This window comes from Heterodontus francisci, chromosome 4 (assembly GCF_036365525.1).
Source record: "Heterodontus francisci isolate sHetFra1 chromosome 4, sHetFra1.hap1, whole genome shotgun sequence".
NCBI lineage: Eukaryota > Metazoa > Chordata > Chondrichthyes > Heterodontiformes > Heterodontidae > Heterodontus > Heterodontus francisci.
In genome coordinates this window covers 511,973-533,245 of record NC_090374.1, presented here as the reverse complement: position 1 = coordinate 533,245, position 21,273 = coordinate 511,973, and the positions used below count along the sequence as shown (strand labels likewise).

General features: G+C 46.4%; 1 protein-coding gene across 2 annotated transcripts in view; it reads right to left on the bottom strand.

Annotated features, from left to right (window-relative positions):
• nup155 (nucleoporin 155) overlaps positions 1 to 21,273 on the bottom strand; it is a 560,589-nt gene that overhangs the window by 435,818 nt on the left and 103,498 nt on the right. For both annotated transcript variants that reach the window (XM_068029070.1, XM_068029071.1), the window contains exon 6: positions 19,485 to 19,577. In XM_068029070.1, the coding sequence (XP_067885171.1) occupies positions 19,485 to 19,577 (93 nt within the window). The remainder of the gene's footprint in view (positions 1 to 19,484; positions 19,578 to 21,273) is intronic.

The window sequence follows — 21,273 nt, the reverse complement described above, 5'->3', positions numbered from 1 at the left end:
ACCAGAAAATTATGGCGAGTGCCTCTGCAATTTTCACCCTCACTTTCCTCAGTATTCTGGGATGCATCTCGTCTGATCCTGGTGCCTGATCAACATTAGGTCCCTCATCAATTTTAAATGCCTCTGCTGTCTGAATTACCTCCCCTTCCACCAAGACTTGTGCAGCATCTTCTTTCTTGACAAGGACAGATGTGATGTATTCATTTAATACACCTCAGCCATGCCTCCTGCCTCCCTGCGTAAATCCCCTTTTTGTTCCCTAATCATAGAACGTTTAAGGCACAGTAAGAGGCCATTTGGCCCATCGTGTCTGTGCCGGCCGAAAAATGATCCACTTATTCTCATCCCACCTTCCAGTATTTAGTCCATAGCCCTGCAGCTTACAGCACTTGAGGTGCATATCCAGACTCCTTTTGAATGAGTTGAGGGTTTCTGCCTCAATTACCCTTTCAGGCAGTGAGTTCCAGACCATCACCACCCGCTGGCTGAAAAAGTTTTTCCTCATCTCCCCTCTAATTTTCCTATCAATCACATTAAACCTATGCCCCCTCGTCACTGACCTCTCTGCAAAGGTGAAAAGACCCTCCACCTCCACTCTATCCAGGCCCCTCAAAATATTGTACATTTAAATCAGATCTCCCCTCAGCCTTCTCTGTTCCAAGGAGAACAACCCCAGTCTATCCAATCTTTCCTCATAGCTGCATTTTTCCAGTCCCGGCAACATCCTCGGAAATCTCCTCTCTGCCCTCTCGAGTGCAATTACATCCTTTCTGTAATGAGGTGACCAGAACTGCACACAGTACTCAAATGTGGCCTAACCAATGAGTGACCCAGTTCCAGCATAACCTCCCTGCTCTTATGTTCTATATCTCGGCAAATAAAGGAAAGGATTCCCTATGCCCTCTTAACCACCTTACCAACCTGTCCCGCTACCTAGAAACATAGAAAAATAGGAGCAGCAGTAGGCCATTCGGCCCTTCGAGCCTGCACCGCCATTCAATACGATCATGGCTGATCATCCAAACTCAGTACGCCGTTCCCACTTTCTCCCCGTATCCCTTGATCCCTTTAGCTCTAAGAACTATATCTAGGAACATAGGAATATAGAACATAGGAAGATAGGAAGAGGAGGCCATTCAGCCCCTCGAGCCTGTCCGCCATTCAATGAGATCATGGCTGATCCGCCGCCTAACTCCATATACCTGCCTTTGGCCCATATCCCTTAATATCTTTGCTGAACAAAAATCTATCTATCTCAGATTTAAAATTAACAACTGTTCTAACTTCAACTGCTGTTTGCGGGATCTAGTTCTAAACCTCTACCACCCTTTGCTTGAAGAAGTGCTTCCCAACATCTCTCCTGAACGGTCTGGTCCTAATTTTTAGACTGTGCCCCCTAGTTTTAGAATCTCCAACCAGTGGAAATAGTTTATCTTTATCCAGCCTGTCTTTTCCTGTTAATATCTTGAAGACTTCAATCAGATCACCCTTTAACCTTCTAAATTCTAGAGAAAACAGGACTAATTTATGTAATCTCTCCTCGTAACTTAACCCCTGTAGTCCAACTATCATTCTTGTAAACCTACGTTGCACCCCCTCCAAGACCAATATATCCTTCCTCAGGTGTGGTGCCCAGAACTGCTCACAGTACTCCAAGTGGGGTCTAACCAGGGTTTTATACAGCTGCAGTATAACCTCTGTGTCTTTGTACTCCAATCCTCTAGATATAAAGGCTAGCATTCCATTAGCCTTTTTGATTATTTTCTGCACTTGCTCGTGGCATTTTAAAGATCTATGCACCTGAACCCCCAAGTCTCTTTGGACATCCACTGTACTTAACCTCATCCCATTTAGAAAGTACCCTGCTTTATCCTTTTTTGGTCCAAGATGGATAATCTCACACTTGCCCGCATTGAAATCCATCTGCCACAGTTTTGCCCACTCACCTGGTCTGTCAATATCTTTTTGCAATTTTATGCTATCATCTAGACTGTCTACAATGCCGCCTAACTTTGTATCATCAGCAAATTTGGATATATGACTTACTCTGCCATCATCTAAGTCGTTAATGAATAATATGAATAATTGAGGCCCCAACACAGATCCCTGCAGGACACCACTAGTCACATCCTGCCAATCGGAGTACTTACCCATTATCCCCACTCTCTGTCACCTACCACTCAACCAACTTCCTAACCATGTCAATAATTTCCTCTCAACTCCACGGGCTTCTACCTTAGTTAACAGTCTCTTATGTGGGACTTTATCAAATGCCTTCTGGAAGTCCATATAAATAACATCCATAGACACTCCCCTGTCCACTACCTTAGTCACCTCTTCACAAAATTCAATGAGATTTGTCAGGCATGACATTCCCATCATGAATCCATGCTGGCTGTCCCTGATTAACTGAAATTTTTCGAGGTGTTCAGTCACCTAGATTGATTATCCTTGATTATCCAGTCACCATCCTTGATTATAACCTCCAGCAACTTGCCCACCACAGATGTCAGGCTAACTGGTCTGTAATTTCCCTGGTTCCCCCTTTCACCCTTCTTAAAAAGTGGAGTGACATGCGCAACTTTCCAATCCAGAGGGACCACTCCTGAATCTAGGGAACTCTGAAAGACAAAAGTTAGGGCATCTGCAATGTGCTCCCCGACTTCCTTTAACACCCTCGGATGGAAACCGTCAGGTCCTGGGAATTTCTCACTCTTTAGTTCCATTAATTTCCCTGTTACTGATGATTTACCTACGTTAATTGTATTAAGTCCCTGTCCCCTATCGGCTATTAATTTTTTCGCGACTTCCGGCAAGTCATCCTCCTTTTCAACTGTAAATACTGAGGCAAAGTCATTGTTCAACATGTCTGCCATTTCCCCATTATCAATGACAATATCTCCATTTTCAGTTTTTAGTGGGCCTACATTGCTCTTGACCACCCGCTTCCCCTTTATGTAACTATAAAATTTCTTCTTATTGATTTTGATGCCCCTTGCAAGTTTCCTTTCATAATCTCTTTTAATAGCTCTTATAAGCTTCTTTGTGACCCTTGGCTGGTCTTTGTATCGATCCCATTTGTCTGGATCTGTGCTGCGTTTTTTTATTTTTGTAAGCCCTTTCTTTTTGTTTTATGTTATCGCTAATCTCTTTAGTTGTCCATGGCTGTTTTTTTCTGTGAAGTGGAGCTTTTTCCTCTCAGGGGTTTATACTCGCTCTGTATTTCGTTAAATGTTTCTTTAAATATTCTCCACTGTTCTTCAGTCGTTTGACCCATTAACAGATCTACCCAGTTTACCGTGGACAGTCTCTGTCTCATCCCGGTAAAGTCAGCCTTACCCAAGTCTAAAATTCTAGTTGATATTTGTGATATTTGTCAGTTCCGAAGAAGGGTCACTGACCCGAAACGTTAACTCTGCTTCTCTTTCCACAGATGCTGCCAGACCTGCTGAGTGAATCCGGCATTTCTTGTTTTTGTGTCTAAAATTCTAGTAGCTGATTCGTGCTTTTCACTTTCAAACGCTACCTTGAATTTGATCATGTTGTGATCACTATTTGATAAATGTTCACACACAGTTAGGCTACTAATTAAATTTGGCTCATTACTCATAACTAAATCTAATATCGCCTGTCCCCTTGTTACATCTAGAACATACTGCTATAGGAAACTATCCCGAACACATTCCAGAAATTCACTACCTTTCTGACAGGTGCTAGTCTGCCTCTCCCGATCTATGTGTAAGTTAAAATCCCCCATTAATACTACTCTGCCTTTGTTACACACTTGCCTAATTTGTGCATTTATACAATCTAACACCTCAGAGTTTCGGTGACTGCAGCTTGGATAGCAACGGAGGTGCGAGAACGGGCTTACAGCTGTGAAGTCAATTTCAGCGTCAGTTTAAAAGTGAATTCCCTTTTGTTTTCGGAGGACCAGGGGACTGCTGGGTAAGGAAAAAGGTATATATTTGTGTGGTGGCTGTACCCGAGACACTACACGTGTAGTGTCTCCCAGCCACCCTCCTCCTCTAACCAAAAAAAAAAGGACTCTGGTGTGTTGATAAGGTAAGCTTTTTATTTAGGAAGTTCTGTCCATTGGATTGCTAACCTAACAAGTTTTGACTTTTTGTTTTTTTTTTTGGTTTTTCCGTAGATTTGTTGGGAATTTGGAATAGTGGGAATGGAGGTTAAGGCAGTTGTATGTTCCTCCTGCAGAATGTGGGAGGTAAGGGTCGCCAAGAGTGTCCCTGCTGACTGCATCTGTGGGAAGTGCACCCAACTCCAGCTCCTCGAGAACCGCGTTAGGGAACTGGAGCTGGAGCTGGATGAACTTCGGATCATTCGGGAGGCGGAGGAGGTTATTGAGAGGAGTTATGGGGAGGTAGTCATACCTCAGGTAAAAGAAGTAGGTAGATGGGTTACCGTCAGGGGAAGGAGAGCGAACCAGCAGGCAGTGCAGGGATCCCCTGTGGCCGTTTCCCTCAACAACAGGTATACCGTTTTGGATACTGTTGCGGGGGACGACTTACCAGGGGTAAGCAATGGGGTACAGGTATCTGGCACAGAGTCTGTCCCTGTTGCTCTGAAGGAAAGGGGGAAGAGGAGCAGAGCATTAGTCATTGGGGACTCCATAGTTAGGGGAACAGATAGGAGGTTTTGTGGGAACGAGAGAGACTCACGGTTGGTATGTTGCCTCCCAGGTGCCAGGGTTCGTGATGTCTCGGATCGTGTTTTTGGGATCCTTAATGGGGAGGGGGAGCAGCCCCAAGTCGTGGTCCACATAGGCACCAACGACATAGGTAGGAAGAGAGATGGGGATTTAAGACAGAAATTTAGGGAGCGAGGGTGGAAGCTTAGAGCGAGAACAAACAGAGTTGTTATCTCTGGGTTGTTGCCCGTGCCACGTGATAGCGAAGCGAGGAATAGGGAGAGAGAGGAGTTGAACACGTGGCTGCAGGGATGGTGCAGGAGGGAGGGTTTTGGTTTCGTGGATAATTGGGGCTCTTTCTGGGGTAGGTGGGACCTCTACAAACAGGATGGTCTTCACCTGAACCAGAAGGGTACCAATATCCTGGGGGGGAGGTTTGCTAGTGCTCTTCAGGGGGGTTTAAACTAATTCAGCAGGGGAATGGGAACCTAAATTGTAGTGCCAGTGTACAGGATGTTGAGAGTAGTGAGGTCAGGGATATGGTTACAAGGACGCAAGAGGGCACTGGCAAGCAAGAACCTGGTTTAAAGTGTGTCTATTTCAACGCCAGGAGCATCCGGAATAAGGTGGGTGAGCTTGCAGCATGGGTTGGTACCTGGGATCTCGATGCAGTGGCCATTTCGGAGACATGGGTAGAGCAGGGGCAGGAATGGATGTTGCAGATTCCGGGATTTAGATGTTTCACTAAGAACGGAGAAGATGGTAAAAGAGGGGGGGGGGTGTGGCATTGTTAATCAAGGAGAGTATTACAGCGACAGAAAGGACGTTTGAGGACTCGTCTACTGAGGTAGTATGGGCCGAGGTTAGAAACAGGAGAGGTGAGGTTACCCTGTTGGGAGTCTTTTATAGACCTCCGAATAGTTCCAGAGATGTAGAGGAAAGGATAGCGAAGATGATTCTCGACAGGGGTGAGAGTAACAGGGTAGTTGTTATGGGGGACTTTAACTTTCCAAATATCGACTGGAAATACTATAGTTCGAGTACTTTAGATGGGTCAGTTTTTGTCCAGTGTGTGCAGGAGGGTTTTCTGACACAGTATGTAGACAGGCCAACCAGGGGCGATGCCACATTGGATTTGGTACTGGGAAATGAACCCGGCCAGGTGTTAGATTTAGATGTAGGTGAGCCCCTTGGTGATAGTGATCACAATTCGGTTAGGTTTACCTTAGCGATGGGCAGGGACAGGTATATACCGCAAGGCAAGAATTATAACTGGGGGAAAGGAAATTATGATGCGATTAGGCAAGATTTAGGATGCGTAGGATGGGGAAGGAAACTGCAGGGGATGGGAACAATCGAAATGGGAGCTTATTCAAGAAGCAGCTACTGCGTGTCCTTGATAAGTATGTACCTGTGAGGCAGGGAGGAAGTTGTCGAGCGAGGGAGCCGTGGTTTACTAAAGAAGTTGAAGCGCTTGTCAAGAGGAAGAAGGAGGCTTATGTTAGGATGAGACGCGAAGGCTCAGTTAGGGCGCTAGAGAGCTACAAGCTAGCCAGGAAGGATCTAAAGGGAGAGCTAAGAAGAGCAAGGAGAGGACACGAGAAGTCATTGGTGGATCGGATCAGGGAAAACCCTAAGGCTTTCTATAGGTATATCAGGAATAAAAGAATGACTAGAGTTAGATTAGGGCCAATCAAGGATAGTAGTGGGAAGTTGTGTGTGGAATCAGAGGAGATAGGGGAAGTGTTAAATGAATATTTTGCGTCAGTATTTACAGTGGAGAAAGAAAATGTTGTTGAGAATACTGAGATTCAGGCTACAAGGCTAGATGGGATTGAGGTTCACAAGGAGGAGGTGTTAGCAATTTTGGAAAGTGTGAAAATAGATAAGCCCCCTGGGCCAGATGGGATTTATCCTAGGATTCTCTGGGAAGCTAGGGAGGAGATTGCAGAGCCTTTGGCCTTGATCTTTATGTCGTCATTGTCGACAGGAATAGTGCCGGAAGACTGGAGGATTGCAAATGTTGTCCCCTTGTTCAAGAAGGGGAGTAGAGACAGCCCTGGTAATTATAGACCTGTGAGCCTTACTTCGGTTGTGGGTAAAATGTTGGAAAAGGTTATAAGAGACAGGATTTATAATCATCTTGAAAAGAATAAGTACATTAGAGATAGTCAGCACGGTTTTGTGACGGGTAGGTCGTGCCTCACAAACCTTATTGAGTTTTTCGAGAAGGTGACCAAACAGGTGGATGAGGGTAAAGCAGTGGATGTGGTGTATATGGATTTCAGTAAGGCGTTTGATAAGGTTCCCCACGGTAGGCTATTGCAGAAAATACGGAAGTATGGGGTTGAAGGCGATTTAGAGCTTTGGATCAGAAATTGGCTAGCTGAAAGAAGACAGAGGGTGGTGGTTGATGGCAAATGTTCATCCTGGAGTTTAGTTACTAGTGGTGTACCGCAAGGATCTGTTTTGGGGCCACTGCTGTTTGTCATTTTTATAAATGACCTGGAAGAGGGTGTAGAAGGGTGGGTTAGTAAATTTGCAGATGACACTAAGGTCGGTGGAGTTGTGGATAGTGCCGAAGGATGTTGTAGGGTACAGAGAGACATAGATAGGCTGCAGAGCTGGGCTGAGAGATGGCAAATGGAGTTTAATGCGGAAAAGTGTGAGGTGATTCACTTTGAAAGGAGTAACAGGAATGCAGAGTACTGGGCTAATGGGAAGATTCTTGGTAGTGTAGATGAACAGAGAGATCTTGGTTTCCAGGTGCATAAATCCCTGAAGGTTGCTACCCAGGTTAATAGGGCTGTTAAGAAGGCATATGGTGTGTTAGCTTTTATTAGTAGGGGGGTCGAGTTTCGGAGCCACGAGGTCATGCTGCAGCTGTACAAAACTCTGGTGAGACCGCACCTGGAGTATTGCGTGCAGTTCTGGTCACCGCATTATAGGAAGGATGTGGAAGCTATGGAAAGGGTGCAGAGGAGATTTAGATTAGATTAGATTAGAGATACAGCACTGAAACAGGCCCTTCGGCCCACCGAGTCTGTGCCGAACATCAACCACCCATTTATACTAATCCTACACTCATCCCATATTCCTACCAAACATCCCCACCTGTCCCTATATTTCCCTACCACCTACCTATACTAGTGACAATTTATAATGGCCAATTTACCTATCAACCTGCAAGTCTTTTGGCTTGTGGGAGGAAACCGGAGCACCCGGAGAAAACCCACGCAGACACATGGAGAACTTGCAAACTCCACACAGGCAGTACCCGGAATCGAACCCGGGTCCCTGGAGCTGTGAGGCTGCGGTGCTAACCACTGCGCCAGGATTTACTAGGATGTTGCCTGGTATGGAGGGAAGGTCTTACGAGGAAAGGCTGAGGGACTTGAGGTTGTTTTCGTTGGAGAGAAGGAGGAGGAGAGGTGACTTAATAGAGACATATAAGATAATCAGAGGGTTAGATAGGGTGGACAGTGAGCGTCTTTTTCGTCGGATGGTGATGGCAAACACGAGGGGACATAGCTTCAAGTTGAGGGGTGATAGATATAGGACAGATGTGAGAGGTAGTTTCTTTACTCAGAGTGTAGTAAGGGCGTGGAACCCCCTGCCTACAGCAGTAGTAGATTCGCCAACTTTAAGGGCATTTAAGTGGACATTGGATAGACACATGGATGAAAATGGAATAGTGTAGGTCAGATGGTTTCACAGGTCGGCGCAACATCGAGGGCCGAAGGGCCTGTACTGCGCTGTAATGTTCTAATTCTAATTGCTACCAGGGGGTCTATACACAACACCTATTACAGTTTTAATTCCTTTTCTGTTCCTCAATTCCACCCATAAGGTCTCCACTGGATGCTTTCCCCTCATTATATCCTCCCTCACCAATGAGGTGATATTATTTCTAATCAGTAAGGCTACTGCACCCCCTCTGCCATTTTCCCTGTCCCTCCTGTAAACTTTATAACCAGGTATATTGAGTTCCCAGTCCCGACCATCCTGCAGCCACGTCTCCGCAATGGCCACCACATCATAATCTTCCATTTGAATTTGCACCTTCCGGGATCAGTGGACAAAGAACAAAGAACAAAGAAAATTACAGCACAGGAACAGGCCCTTCAGCCCTCCAAGCCTATGCCGATCCAAATCCTCTATCTAAACCTGTCGCCTATTATCTAAGGGTCTGTATCTCTTTGCTTCCTGCCCATTCATGTATCTGTCTAGATACATCTTAAAAGACGCTATCGTGCCCGCGTCTACCACCTCCGCTGGCAATGCGTTCCATGCACCCACCACCCTCTGCGTAAAGAACTTTCCACGCATATCCCCCCTAAACTTTTCCCCTTTCACTTTGAACTCGTGTCCCCTTGTAATTGAATCCCCCACTCTGGGGAAAAAGCTTCTTGCTATCCACCCTGTCTATACCTCTCATGATTTTGTACACCTCAATCAGGTCCCCCCTCAACCTCCGTCTTTCTAATGAAAATAATCCTAATCTACTCAACCTCTCTTCATAGCTAGCGCCCTCCATACCAGGCAACATCCTGGTGAACCTCCTCTGCACCCTCTCCAAAGCATCCACTTCCTTTTGGTAATGTGGCGACCAGAACTGCACGTAGTATACCAAATGTGGCCGAACCAAAGTCCTATACAACTGTAACATGACCTGCCAACTCTTGTACTCAATACCCCGTCCGATGAAGGAAAGCATGCCGTATGCCTTCTTGACCACTCTATTGAGCTGCGTTGCCACCTTCAGGGAACAATGGACCTGAACACCCAAATCTCTCTGTACATCAATTTTCCCAGGACTTTTCCATTTACTGTATAGTTCATTCTTGAATTGGATCTTCCAAAATGCATCACCTCGCATTTGCCCTGATTGAACTCCATCTGCCATTTCTCTGCCCAACTCTCCAGTCTATCTATATTCTGCTGTATTCTCTGACAGTCCCCTTCACTATCTGCGACTCCACCAATCTTAGTGTCGTCTGAAAACTTGCTAATCAGACCACCTATACTTTCCTCCAAATCATTAATGTATATCACAAACAACAGTGGTCCCAGCACGGATCCCTGTGGAACACCACTGGTCACACGTCTCCATTTTGAGAAACTCCCTTCCACTGCTACTCTCTGTCTCCTGTTGCCCAGCCAGTTCTTTATCCATCTAGCTAGTACACCTTGGACCCCATGCGCCTTCACTTTCTCCATCAGCATACCATGGGGAACCTTATCAAACGCCTTACTGAAGACCATGTATACGACATCTACAGCCCTTCCCTCATCAATCAACTTTGTCACTTCCTCAAAGAATTCTATTAAGTTGGTAAGACATGACCTTCCCTGCACAAAACCATGTTGCCCATCACTGATAAGCCCATTTTCTTCCAGATGGGAATAGATCCTATCCCTCAGTATCTTCTCCAGCAGCTTCCCTACCACTGACGTCAGGCTCACCGGTCTATAATTACCTGGATTATCCCTGCGACCCTTCTTAAACAAGGGGACAACATTAGCAATTCTCCAGTCCTCCGGGACCTCACCCGTGTTTAAGGATGTTGCAAAGATATCTGTTAATGCCCCAACTATTTCCTCTCTCGCTTCCCTCAGTAACCTGGGATAGATCCCATCCGGACCTGGGGACTTGTCCACCTTAATGCCTTTTCGAATACCCAACACTTCCTCCCTCCTTATGCCGACTTGACCTAGAGTAATCAAACATCTGTCCCTAACCTCAACATCCGTCATGTCCCTCTCCTCGGTGAATACTGATGCAAAGTACTCGTTTAGAATCTCACCCATTTTCTCTGACTCCACGCATAACTTTCCTCCTTTGTCCTTGAGTGGGCCAATCCTTTCTCCAGTTACCCTCTTGCTCCTTATATATGAATAAAAGGCTTTGGGATTTTCATTAACCCTGTTTGCTAAAGATATTTCATGACCCCTTTTAGCCCTCTTAATTCCTCGTTTCAGATTGCGCCTACAATCCCGATATTCTTTCAAAGCTTCGTCTTTCATCAGCCGCCTAGACCTTATGTATGCTTCCTTTTTCCTCTTAGCTAGTCTCACAATTTCACCTGTCATCCATGGTTCCCTAATCTTGCCATTTCTACCCCTCATTTTCACAGGAACATGTCTCTCCTGCACGCTAATCAACCTCTCTTTAAAAGCCTCCCACATATCAAAGGTGGATTTACCTTCAAACAGCTGCTCCCAATCTACATTCCCCAGCTCCTGCCGAATTTTGGTATAGTTGGCCTTGCCCCAATTTAGCACTCTTCCTTTAGGACCACTCTCGTCTTTGTCCATGAGTATTCTAAAACTTACGGAATTGTGATCACTATTCCCAAAGTAGTCCCCTCCTGAAACGTCAACCACCTGGCCCGGCTCATTCCCCAACACCAGGTCCAGTATGGCCCCTTCCCGAGTTGGACTATTTACATACTGCTCTAGAAAACCCTCCTGGATGCTCCTTACAAATTCTGCTCCACCGAGACCTCTAACACTAAGTGAATCCCAGTCAATGTTGGACATTCACTCCAAGGTCCCTCACTTCCTCTGCACTTCTCAGTATTTTCCCATTAATCGTGTATTCCTTTGCCTTGTCTGACCTCCCCAAATGCACCAACTCACACCTCTCCAAGTTGAATTCATTTGCCACTTTTCTGCCCATCTAACCTGACCATCAATATCTTGCTGCAGCCTACAGCTATCCTCCTCGCCATCTACCACACGGCCAATCTTTGTGTCGTCTGCAAACTTCTTGGTTATGCCCCCTACATTTACATCCAAATCGTTAATATATACACCACAAAAAGCAGGGAACCCAGAACTGAGCCTTGTGGAACGCCACTGAAAACAGCCCTCCATGCGCTAAAACACCCAACAATTACCCTTTGTTTCCTGCCACTGAGCCAATTTTGTTCCACTCTACTGCATTTTCCAGGATCCCATGGGATATTATTTTTTTTAACCAGTCTGCCAGGTGGGACCTTGTCAAAAGCCTTGCTAAAATCCATGTAAACTGCATCAACTGCACGACCCTCATCTATCTTCCGCGTTACTTCTTCAAAAAATTCAATCAAGTTGGTCAGACAAGATCTTACCTTAACAAATCCATGCTGACTATCCTTGATTAACCTGTGCCTTTCTCAGTGACAGTTTATCCTGTCTCTCAGAATAGATTCTAATAATTTGCCCACTACTGAGGTTAGGCCGACTGGCCTGTAATTATTCCGTCTATCTTTCGCTCCCTTTTTAAACAGAGGGACAATGTTAGCAGTTTTCCAATCCTCCGGCACCACACCTGTATCCAGTGAGGACTGGAAAATGATAGTCAGACCTTCTGCTATTTCCTCTCTTGATTCTTTTAACAGCCTAGGATACATTTCATCTGCCCCTGGTGATATATCAACTTTCCAGGGTGTTAATCCCATTAATACTTACTCTCTCCCTATGTTTACCACATCCAATACTTCACACTCCTCCTCCTCAACTACAAGATCTGCATCGTTCCCTTCTTTTGTGAAGACAGGCACAAAGTATTCATTAAGAACCATCCCAACATCTTCCGCCCCCAAACCGGACGGACCACCCAGCATCGACCGAGGCACCAGAAACGACAACGGCAAACCCAGCCCTGTCGACCCTGCAAAGTCCTCCTGACTAACATCTGGGGGCTTGTGCCAAAGATGGGAGAGTTGTCCCACAGACTAGTCAAGCAACAGCCTGACATAGTCATACTCACGGAATCAAACCTTAACTGCAGACACTGCAGTCATTATCCCTGGGTATGTCCTGTCCCACCGGCAGGACAGACCCAGCAGAGGCGGCGGGACAGTGGTCTACAGTCGGGAGGGAGTTGCCCTGGGAGTCCTCAACATAGACTCCAGACCCCATGAAGTCTCACGGCATCAGGTCAAACATGGGCAAGGTAACCTCCTACTGATTACCACCTACAACCTTCCCTCAGCTGATGAGTCAGTACTCCTCCATGTTGAACACCACTTGGAGGAAGCACTGAGGGTGGCAAGGGCACAAAAAGTACTCTGGGTGGGGGATTTCAATGTCCATCACCAAGAGTGGCTCGGTAGCACCACTACTGACCGAGCTGGCCGAGTACTAAAGGACAGAGCTGCTAGACTGGGTCTGCGGCAGGTGGTGGGGGAACCAACACGAGGGAAAAACATACTTGACTTTGCCCTCACCAATCTGCCTGCCGCAGATGCTTCTTTCCATGACTGTATTGGTAGGAGTGACCACCGCACAGTCCTTGTGGAGACGACGTCCCGCCTTCACATTGAGGATACCGTCCATCGTGTTTTGTGGCACTATAACCGTGCTAAATGGGATAGATTTCGAACAGATCTAGCAATGCAAAACTGGGCATCCATGAGGCGCTGAGGGCCATCAGCAGCAGCAGAATTGTACTCAACCACAATCTGTAACCTCATGGCCCGGCATATCCCCCACTCTACCATTACCATCAACCAGGAGACCAATTCATGGTTCAATGAAGAGTGCAGGAGGGCATGCCGGGAGCAGCACCAGGCATACCTCAAAATGAGGTGTCAACCTGGTGAAGCTGCAACCCAGGACTACTTGCATGCCAAACTGCATAAGCAGCATGCGATAGACATAGTTAAGCGATCCCATAACCAACGGGTCAGATCTAAACTCTGCAGTCCGGCCACATCCAGTCGTGAATGGTGGTGGACAACTAAACAACTAACTGGAGGAGGTGGCTCCACAAATATTCCCATCCTCAATGATGGGGGAGCCCAGCACATCAGTGCGAATGATAAGGTTGAAGCATTTGCAACAACCTTCAGCCAGAAGTGCCGAGTTGATGATCCATCTCGGCCCCCTCCTGAAGTCCCCAGCATTACAGATGCCAGACTTCAGCCAACTCGATTCACTCCGCGTGACATCAAGAAACTACTGAAGGCACTGGATACTGCAAAAGCTATGGGCCCTGACAATATTCCGACAATAGTACTGAACACCTGTGCTCCAAAACTTGCCGCACCCCTAGCCAAGCTGTTCCAGTATAGCTACAACACTGACATCTACCCGGCAATGTGGAAAATTGCCCAGGTATGTCCTGTACACAAAAAAACAGGACAAGTCAAACCCGGCCAATTACCGCCCCATCAGCCTACTCTCAATCATCAGTCACGTCATGGAAGGTGTCATCAACAGTGCTATCAAGCAACACTTGCTTAGCAATAACCTGCTCAGTGATGCTCAGTTTGGGTTCCCCCAGGGCCACTCAGCTCCTGACCTCATTACAGCCTTGGTTCAAACATGGACCAAAGACAAACATGGACAAAAGAGCTGAACTCAAGAGGTGAGGTGAGAGTGACTGCCCTGGACATCAAGGCAGCATTTGACCAAGTATGGCATCAAGGAGCCCTAGCAAAACTGGAGTCAATGGGAATCAGGGGGATAACTCTCGGCTGGATGGAGTCATACCTCGCACAAAGGAAGGTGGTTGTGGTTGTTGGAGGTCAAACATCTGAGCTCCAGGACATCACTGCAGGAGTTCCTCAGGGTAGTGTCCCAGGCCCAACCGTCTTCAGCTATTTTGACCTTCCTTCTATCATAAGGTCAGAAGTGGGGATGTTCGCTGATGATTGCACAATGTTCAGCACCATTCGCGACTCCTCAAATACTGAAGCAGTAAGATTGAAATGCAGCAAGACCTGGACAATATCCAGGCTTGGGCTGATAAGTGGCAAGTAACATTTGTGCCACCCAAGTGCCGGGCAATGACCATCTCCAACAAGAGAGAATCTAACCATCTCCCCTTCACATTCAATGGCATTACCATCGCTGAATCCCCCACTATCAACATCCTAGGGGCTACCATTGAACAGAAACTGAACTGGAGTAGCCATATAAATACCATGGCTACAAGAGCAGGTCAGAGTCTAGGAATCCTGCGGCGAGTAACTCACCTCCTAACTCCCCAAAGCCTGTCCACCATCTACACGGCACAAGTCAGGAGTGTGATGGAATACTCTCCACTTGCCTGGATGGGTGCAGCTCCAACAACATTCAAGAAGCTCCACACCATCCAGGACAAAGCAACCTGCTTGATTGGCATCCCATCTACAAACATTCACTCCCTCCACCACCGACGCACAGTGGCAGCAGTGTGTACCATCTACAAGATGCACTGCAGCAACGCACCAAGGCTCCTTAGACAGCACCTTTCTAACCCGCGACCTCTACCAACTAGAAGGACAAGAGCAGCAGATGCACGGGAACATCACCACCTGCAAATTCCCACCCAAGTCACACACCATCCTGACTTGGAACTATATCGCCCTTCCTTCACTGTCGCTGGGTCAAAATCCTGGAACTCCCTTCCTAACAGCACTGTGGGTGTACCTACCCCACATGGACTGCAGTGGTTGAAGAAGGCAGCTCACCACCATCTTTTCAAGGGCAATTAGGGATGGGCAATAAATGCTGGCATAGCCAGTGATGCCCACATCCCATGAATGAATTTAAAAAAAACATAGGTTACCTTTTTTGTCTTTTATGGGCCCTACACTCTCCTTAGTTATCCTCGTACTCTTAACAGAGTCACAGAGTCGGACAGCATAGAAACAGGCCCTTCGGCCCACCACATCCATGCCGACCATAATGCCTATCTATACTAATCCCACCTGCCTGCATTAATTCCATATCCCTCTATGCCTTGCTCATTCAAGTACCTGTCCAGATGCCTCTTTAAATGTTGCTCCTGTTCCTGCCTCCACCACCTCCTCTGGCAGCTCATTCCAGATACCCACTATTCTTTGTGTGGAAAATTTACCCCTTTGATCCCCTTTAAACCTCCTCCCTCTCACCTTAAATCTATACCCTCCAGTTTTAGTCACCCCTACCATGGGAAACAGACTCTGGCTATCTACCCTATCTGTGCCTCTCATAATTTTATATACCTCTATCATGTCCCCGCTCAGCCTCCTTCACTCCAGGGAAAACAGAGCCAGCCTATCCAATCGCTCTTTATAACTCAAGCCCTCCAAATCAGGCAACATCCTTGTCAATCTTTTCTGCACCCTCTCTAGCTTAATCACATCTTTCCTGTAGTGCGGCGACCAGAACTGCACACAGTACTCCAAACGCGGCCAAACCAACGTTATGTCCAACTCTAACATGACATCCCAACTCTTGTACTCAGTTGCTCGGCCGATGAAGGCAAGCATGCCATACGTCTTCGTCACCATCCTGTCTACCTGTGTTGCCACTTTCAGGGAACTATGTACTTGCACCCCAAGGTCTCTCTACTCAACAACACTCCAAGGTCTCTCTGCTCAACAACACTCCCCAGGGCCCTGCCATTCACTGTATATGTCCTGCCCTGGTTTAACTTCCCAAAATGCATAACTTCGCACTTATCTGCGTTAAATTCCATTTGCCAATCCCTTGCCCACTTTCCCATTCTGGTTGGTGGCCTATAGACTACAACGTGCACACTCCAGATGTGGTCTAACCAGAGCTTTGCGTCGCCAAATCATGCAATCACAGGATTAATCACATATGTCTAGTTAAGGATCCTCTAGGGGGTAGTGATCACAACATGGTAGAATTTCAAATTCAGTTTGAGGGTGAGCAACTCGGGTCTCAAACCACTGTCCTCAACTTAAACAAGGGTAATTACGGAGGTTTGAAGAAAGAGTTGTCTAAAGCAGGCTGGGATTATAGACAAAGGGGAAGGTCAGTGGATGAGCAGTGGCAGACAGTTGAGCAGATATTTCATAACGCTCAGCAAAAATTTATCCTGGTCAAAAAGAAGGACTTGATGAGAAGGATGAACGACCTGTGGTTAACAAAGGTGGTCAAGGAGAGTATCCAATCAAAAACTAAGGCATTCAAAGTGGCGAAAACTAGTGGTAGGCCAGAGGATTGGGAATTTTTTTTTTTTAGGAACCAGCTGCAGATGACTAAAAAGCTAATAAAGAGGGAGAAAACTGATTATGAAAGTAAATTGGCAAGAAATGTAAAACAAACAGCAAGAGCTTCTACGGATACATAAAAAGAGAATAGCTAAAGTGAGAGTGGGGAACCTTGGAGGATGTGACTGGAGAATTGATAAAGGGGAACAAGGAAATGGCAGATAACTTAAACCACTATTTTGCATCGGTCTTCACGGTGGAGGACACTATAAACAGCCTGTAGATATAGGCATTCGATAAGGTGCCACATGAAAAATTACTGCACAAGATCGGAGCTCACGGTATTGGGGGTAATGTATTAGCATGGATTGAGGATTGGTTAACACACAGAAGACAGAGTCAGGATTATAATAAAAGCAAACTACTGCAGATGCTGAAAATCTGAAATAAAAACAAGAAATGCTGGAAATACTCAGCAGGTCTGGCAGCATCTGTGGAGAGAGAAGCAGAGTTAACGTTTCAGGTCAGTGACCCTTCTTCAGAACAGCAGTGTCTTGTTAATGGGTCTTTTTCAGGTTGGAAAGACGTAACTAGTGGAGTGCCACAAGAATCAGTCCTAGGGCCTCAATTATTTACTATCTATATTAATGACTTGGAGGAGGAGGCAGAGTGCAATATATCCAAATTTGAAGATACAAAAATAGGTGGGAGGGCATGTTGTGATGAGGACATAAGGAATCTGCAAGAGGATATAGATAGGTTGAGTGAGTGGGCAAAAGCTTGGCAGATGGAGTTGAATGTAGTAAAGTGTGAGGTCATGCACTTTGTTAAGAAGAATCAAAAGGCAGACTATTATTTAAATGGAGAGAGACTCCAAAATACTGCAGTACAGAGGGATCTGGGTGTTCTTGTGCATGAAACACAAAAAGTTAGCATGCAGGTGCAGCAAGAATTAAGGCGGCAAATGGAATTTTGGCCTTTATTGCTCGGGGGTTGGAGTTTAAAAATAGGGAAGTTTTGATACAACTGTACAGGGTGTTGTACTGTACAGGCCGCACCTGGAGTACTATGTACAGTTTTGGTCCCCGTATTTAAGAAAGAATATATTGGCATTGTAGGCAGTTCAGAAGAGATTCACACGGCTGATTCCTGCTATGAAGGGGTTTACTTATCAGGCACGGCTAAACAGGCCTTTATTTATTAGAGTTTAAAAGAATGAGGGGTGATCTTATTGAAACATCATAGAGAGTCATAGTCATAGAGAGATACAGCACTGAAACAGGCTCTCCGGCCCACTGAGTCTGTGCTGACCATTAACCACCTATTTATACTAATCCTACATTAATCCCATTTTCCCTACTACATCCCCACCTTCCCTCAATTCTCCTCCCTACACTAGGGGCAATTTACAATGGCCAATTTACCTGTCAACCTGCAAGTCTTTGGCTGTGGGAGGAAAGCGGAGCACCCGGAGGAAACCCACGCAGTCACAGGGAGAACTTGCAAACTCCACACAGGCAGTACCCAGAACTGAACCCGGGTCGCTGGAGCTGTGAGGTTGCGGTGCTAACCACTGCACCACTGTGCCACCCCGTAGAAGATTCTGAGGGGGCTTGATATGGTAGATGTTGAGAAGATGTTTCCACTAGTGGGGGAATCTTGAACTAGGGGACATAGTTGCAGAATACTGGGACACTCATTTTAAACTGAGATGCGAAGGAATTTCTTTTCTCAGAGGGTAGTGAATGTCTGGAATTCTCTACCTCAGAGAGTTGTGGAGGCTAGATCACTGAAAGTATTTCAAGAGGAGATAGATAGATTTTTGAAATATTGAAGAGTTGAGGGCTATGAGCAGCTGGCACAAAAGAGTTGAGATCTGGGGCAGATCAGCCATGATCTTATTGAAGACTGGGGCAGGCTTGAGGGGCCAAATGGCCTACTCCTGCTCCTATTTCTTATGTTCTTATGGTACAGCACAGAAGGAGGCTTTTCACGCCATCATGTCCATGCCAGCTCTCTGCAAGAACAACTCAGCTCGTCCCACTCTCTGCCTTTTCGCCCTCAGCCTGCAAATTTCTTTCTCCATGGATAATGATCCAATCCCCTTTTGAAAGACGAAATTAAATCTGCCTCCATCGCACTCTCAAGCAGTGCATTTCGGATCCTTACCACTCACAGCGTAAAAAGGATTTTCCTCATGTTACCTGTGGTTCTTTTGCCATTCACCTTAAATCGGTGTCGGCTTGTTCTTGACCCTTCAGCCAATGGGAACAGTTTCTCTCTATCTACAGTCTGTTCATGATTTTGAGCACCTCTATCGAATCACCTCTCAGTTTTCTCTTGTCTCAGGAGAACAGTCCTGCATCTCCAATCTATCCTCATGAAGCTCCTCAGCCCGGAAACCATTCTCGTGAATCTTTCCTGCACCCTTTCTAATGCCTTCACATCCTTCCTAAAGTGTGGTGCCCAGAATTGGACACAATACTCCAGTTGAGGCCAAACTCATGTTTCATAAAGGTTCACCATATCCTTCCTTTAGTCATCTATTTCTCTATTTATAAAGCCCAGGATCACGTATGCTTTATTAACCGCTTCCTCATGCTCACTGCCACCTTTAACGATTTGTGTACTTATGCTCCCGGTCCCTCTGCTCCTGCGCCCCCTTTACAATTGCATCCTTTATTTTATATTAGCTCTCATTATTCCACCAAAAATGTATTACATCACACTTCTCTGCATTAAATTTCATCTGCCACGCATCTGCCCATTCCACCAGCCTTTTGAAGACCATCACTATCCTCCTCAAAGTTCACAACATTTCCAAGTTTTGTGGCATCTGAAGCATAACATCCACCCTATTGTCCTTTCGTCCTCTAATATAAAGGCCAGCATTACATTAGCCTTTTTATTTTCTGTACCTGTCTGTGAGTTGGTGAAGCTGACACCCAGGATCACAATGTCAACAGGAGTGGTCAGTACAAGCAGCTGTCGGATGTGAGGCTGGAATATCCCTAGAAACACAAAATTGAATTCTCATTAATGAGCTAACAGATACACTGGACTTAAGGCCAGAACCAGGCACACAGCCACACGACCCAGACACAACCACCACTCACCCTGCATTTTTACAGCACTTCGACAGCACTACATCCATCTCTGTCACAGCTCCTCTCCCGAGCAGCAGTACCCACTACATCAATCAGTCAAAGTCCCTGTCCCGAGCAGTAGTGTCCACTACATCGATGGTCACAATCCCTGATCTGAGCAGCAGTGTCCACTATATCGATGGTCACAATCCCTGTCCCGAGCAACAATGTCCACTATATCGATGGTCACAATCCCTGTCCCGAGCAGCAGTGTCCACTACATCGATGGTCACAATCCCTGTCCCGAGCAACAATGTCCACTATATCGATGGTCACAATCCCTGTCCCGAGCAACAATGTCCACTATATCGATGGTCACAATCCCTGTCCCGAGCAACAATGTCCACTATATCGATGGTCACAATCCCTGTCCCGAGCAGCAGTGTCCACTACATCGATGGTCACAATCCCTGTCCCGAGCAACAATGTCCACTATATCGATGGTCACAATCCCTGTCCCGAGCAACAATGTCCACTATATCGATGGTCACAATCCCTGATCCGAGCAGCAATGTCCACTACATCGATGGTCACAATCCCTGTCCCGAGCAACAACGTCCACTACATCGATGGTCACAATCCCTGTCCCGAGCAACAATGTCCACTACATCGATGGTCACAATCCCTGTCCCGAGCAACAATGTCCACTACATCGATGGTCACAATCCCTGTCCCGAGCAACAATGTCCACTATATCGATGGTCACAATCTCTGTCCCGAGCAACAATGTCCACTACATCGATGGTCACAATCCCTGTCCCGAGCAACAATGTCCACTACATCGATGGTCACAATCCCTGTGCCGAGCAACAATGTCCACTATATCGATGGTCACAATCCCTGTCCCGAGCAACAATGTCCACTACATCGATGGTCACAATCCCTGTCCCGAGCAACAATGTCCACTATATCGATGGTCACAATCTCTGTCCCGAGCAACAATGTCCACTACATCGATGGTCACAATCCCTGTCCCGAGCAACAATGTCCACTATATCGATGGTCACAATCTCTGTCCCGAGCAACAATGTCCACTACATCGATCGTCACAATCCCTGTCCCGAGCAACAATGTCCACTATATCGATGGTCACAATCTCTGTCCCGAGCAACAATGTCCACGATATCGATGGTCACAATCTCTGTCCCGAGCAACAATGTCCACTATATCGATGGTCACAATCCCTGTCCCGAGCAACAATGTCCACTACATCGATGGTCACAATCTCTGTCCCGAGCAACAATGTCCACTACATCGATGGTCACAATCCCTGTCCCGAGCAACAATGTCCACTACATCGATGGTCACAATCCCTGTCCCGAGCAACAATGTCCACTACATCGATGGTCACAATCCCTGTCCCGAGCAACAATGTCCACTACATCGATGGTCACAATCCCTGTCCCGAGCAACAATGTCCACTACATCGATGGTCACAATCCCTGTCCCGAGCAACAATGTCCACTATATCGATGGTCACAATCCCTGTCCCGAGCAACAATGTCCACTACATCGATGGTCACAATCCCTGTCCCGAGCAACAATGTCCACTATATCGATG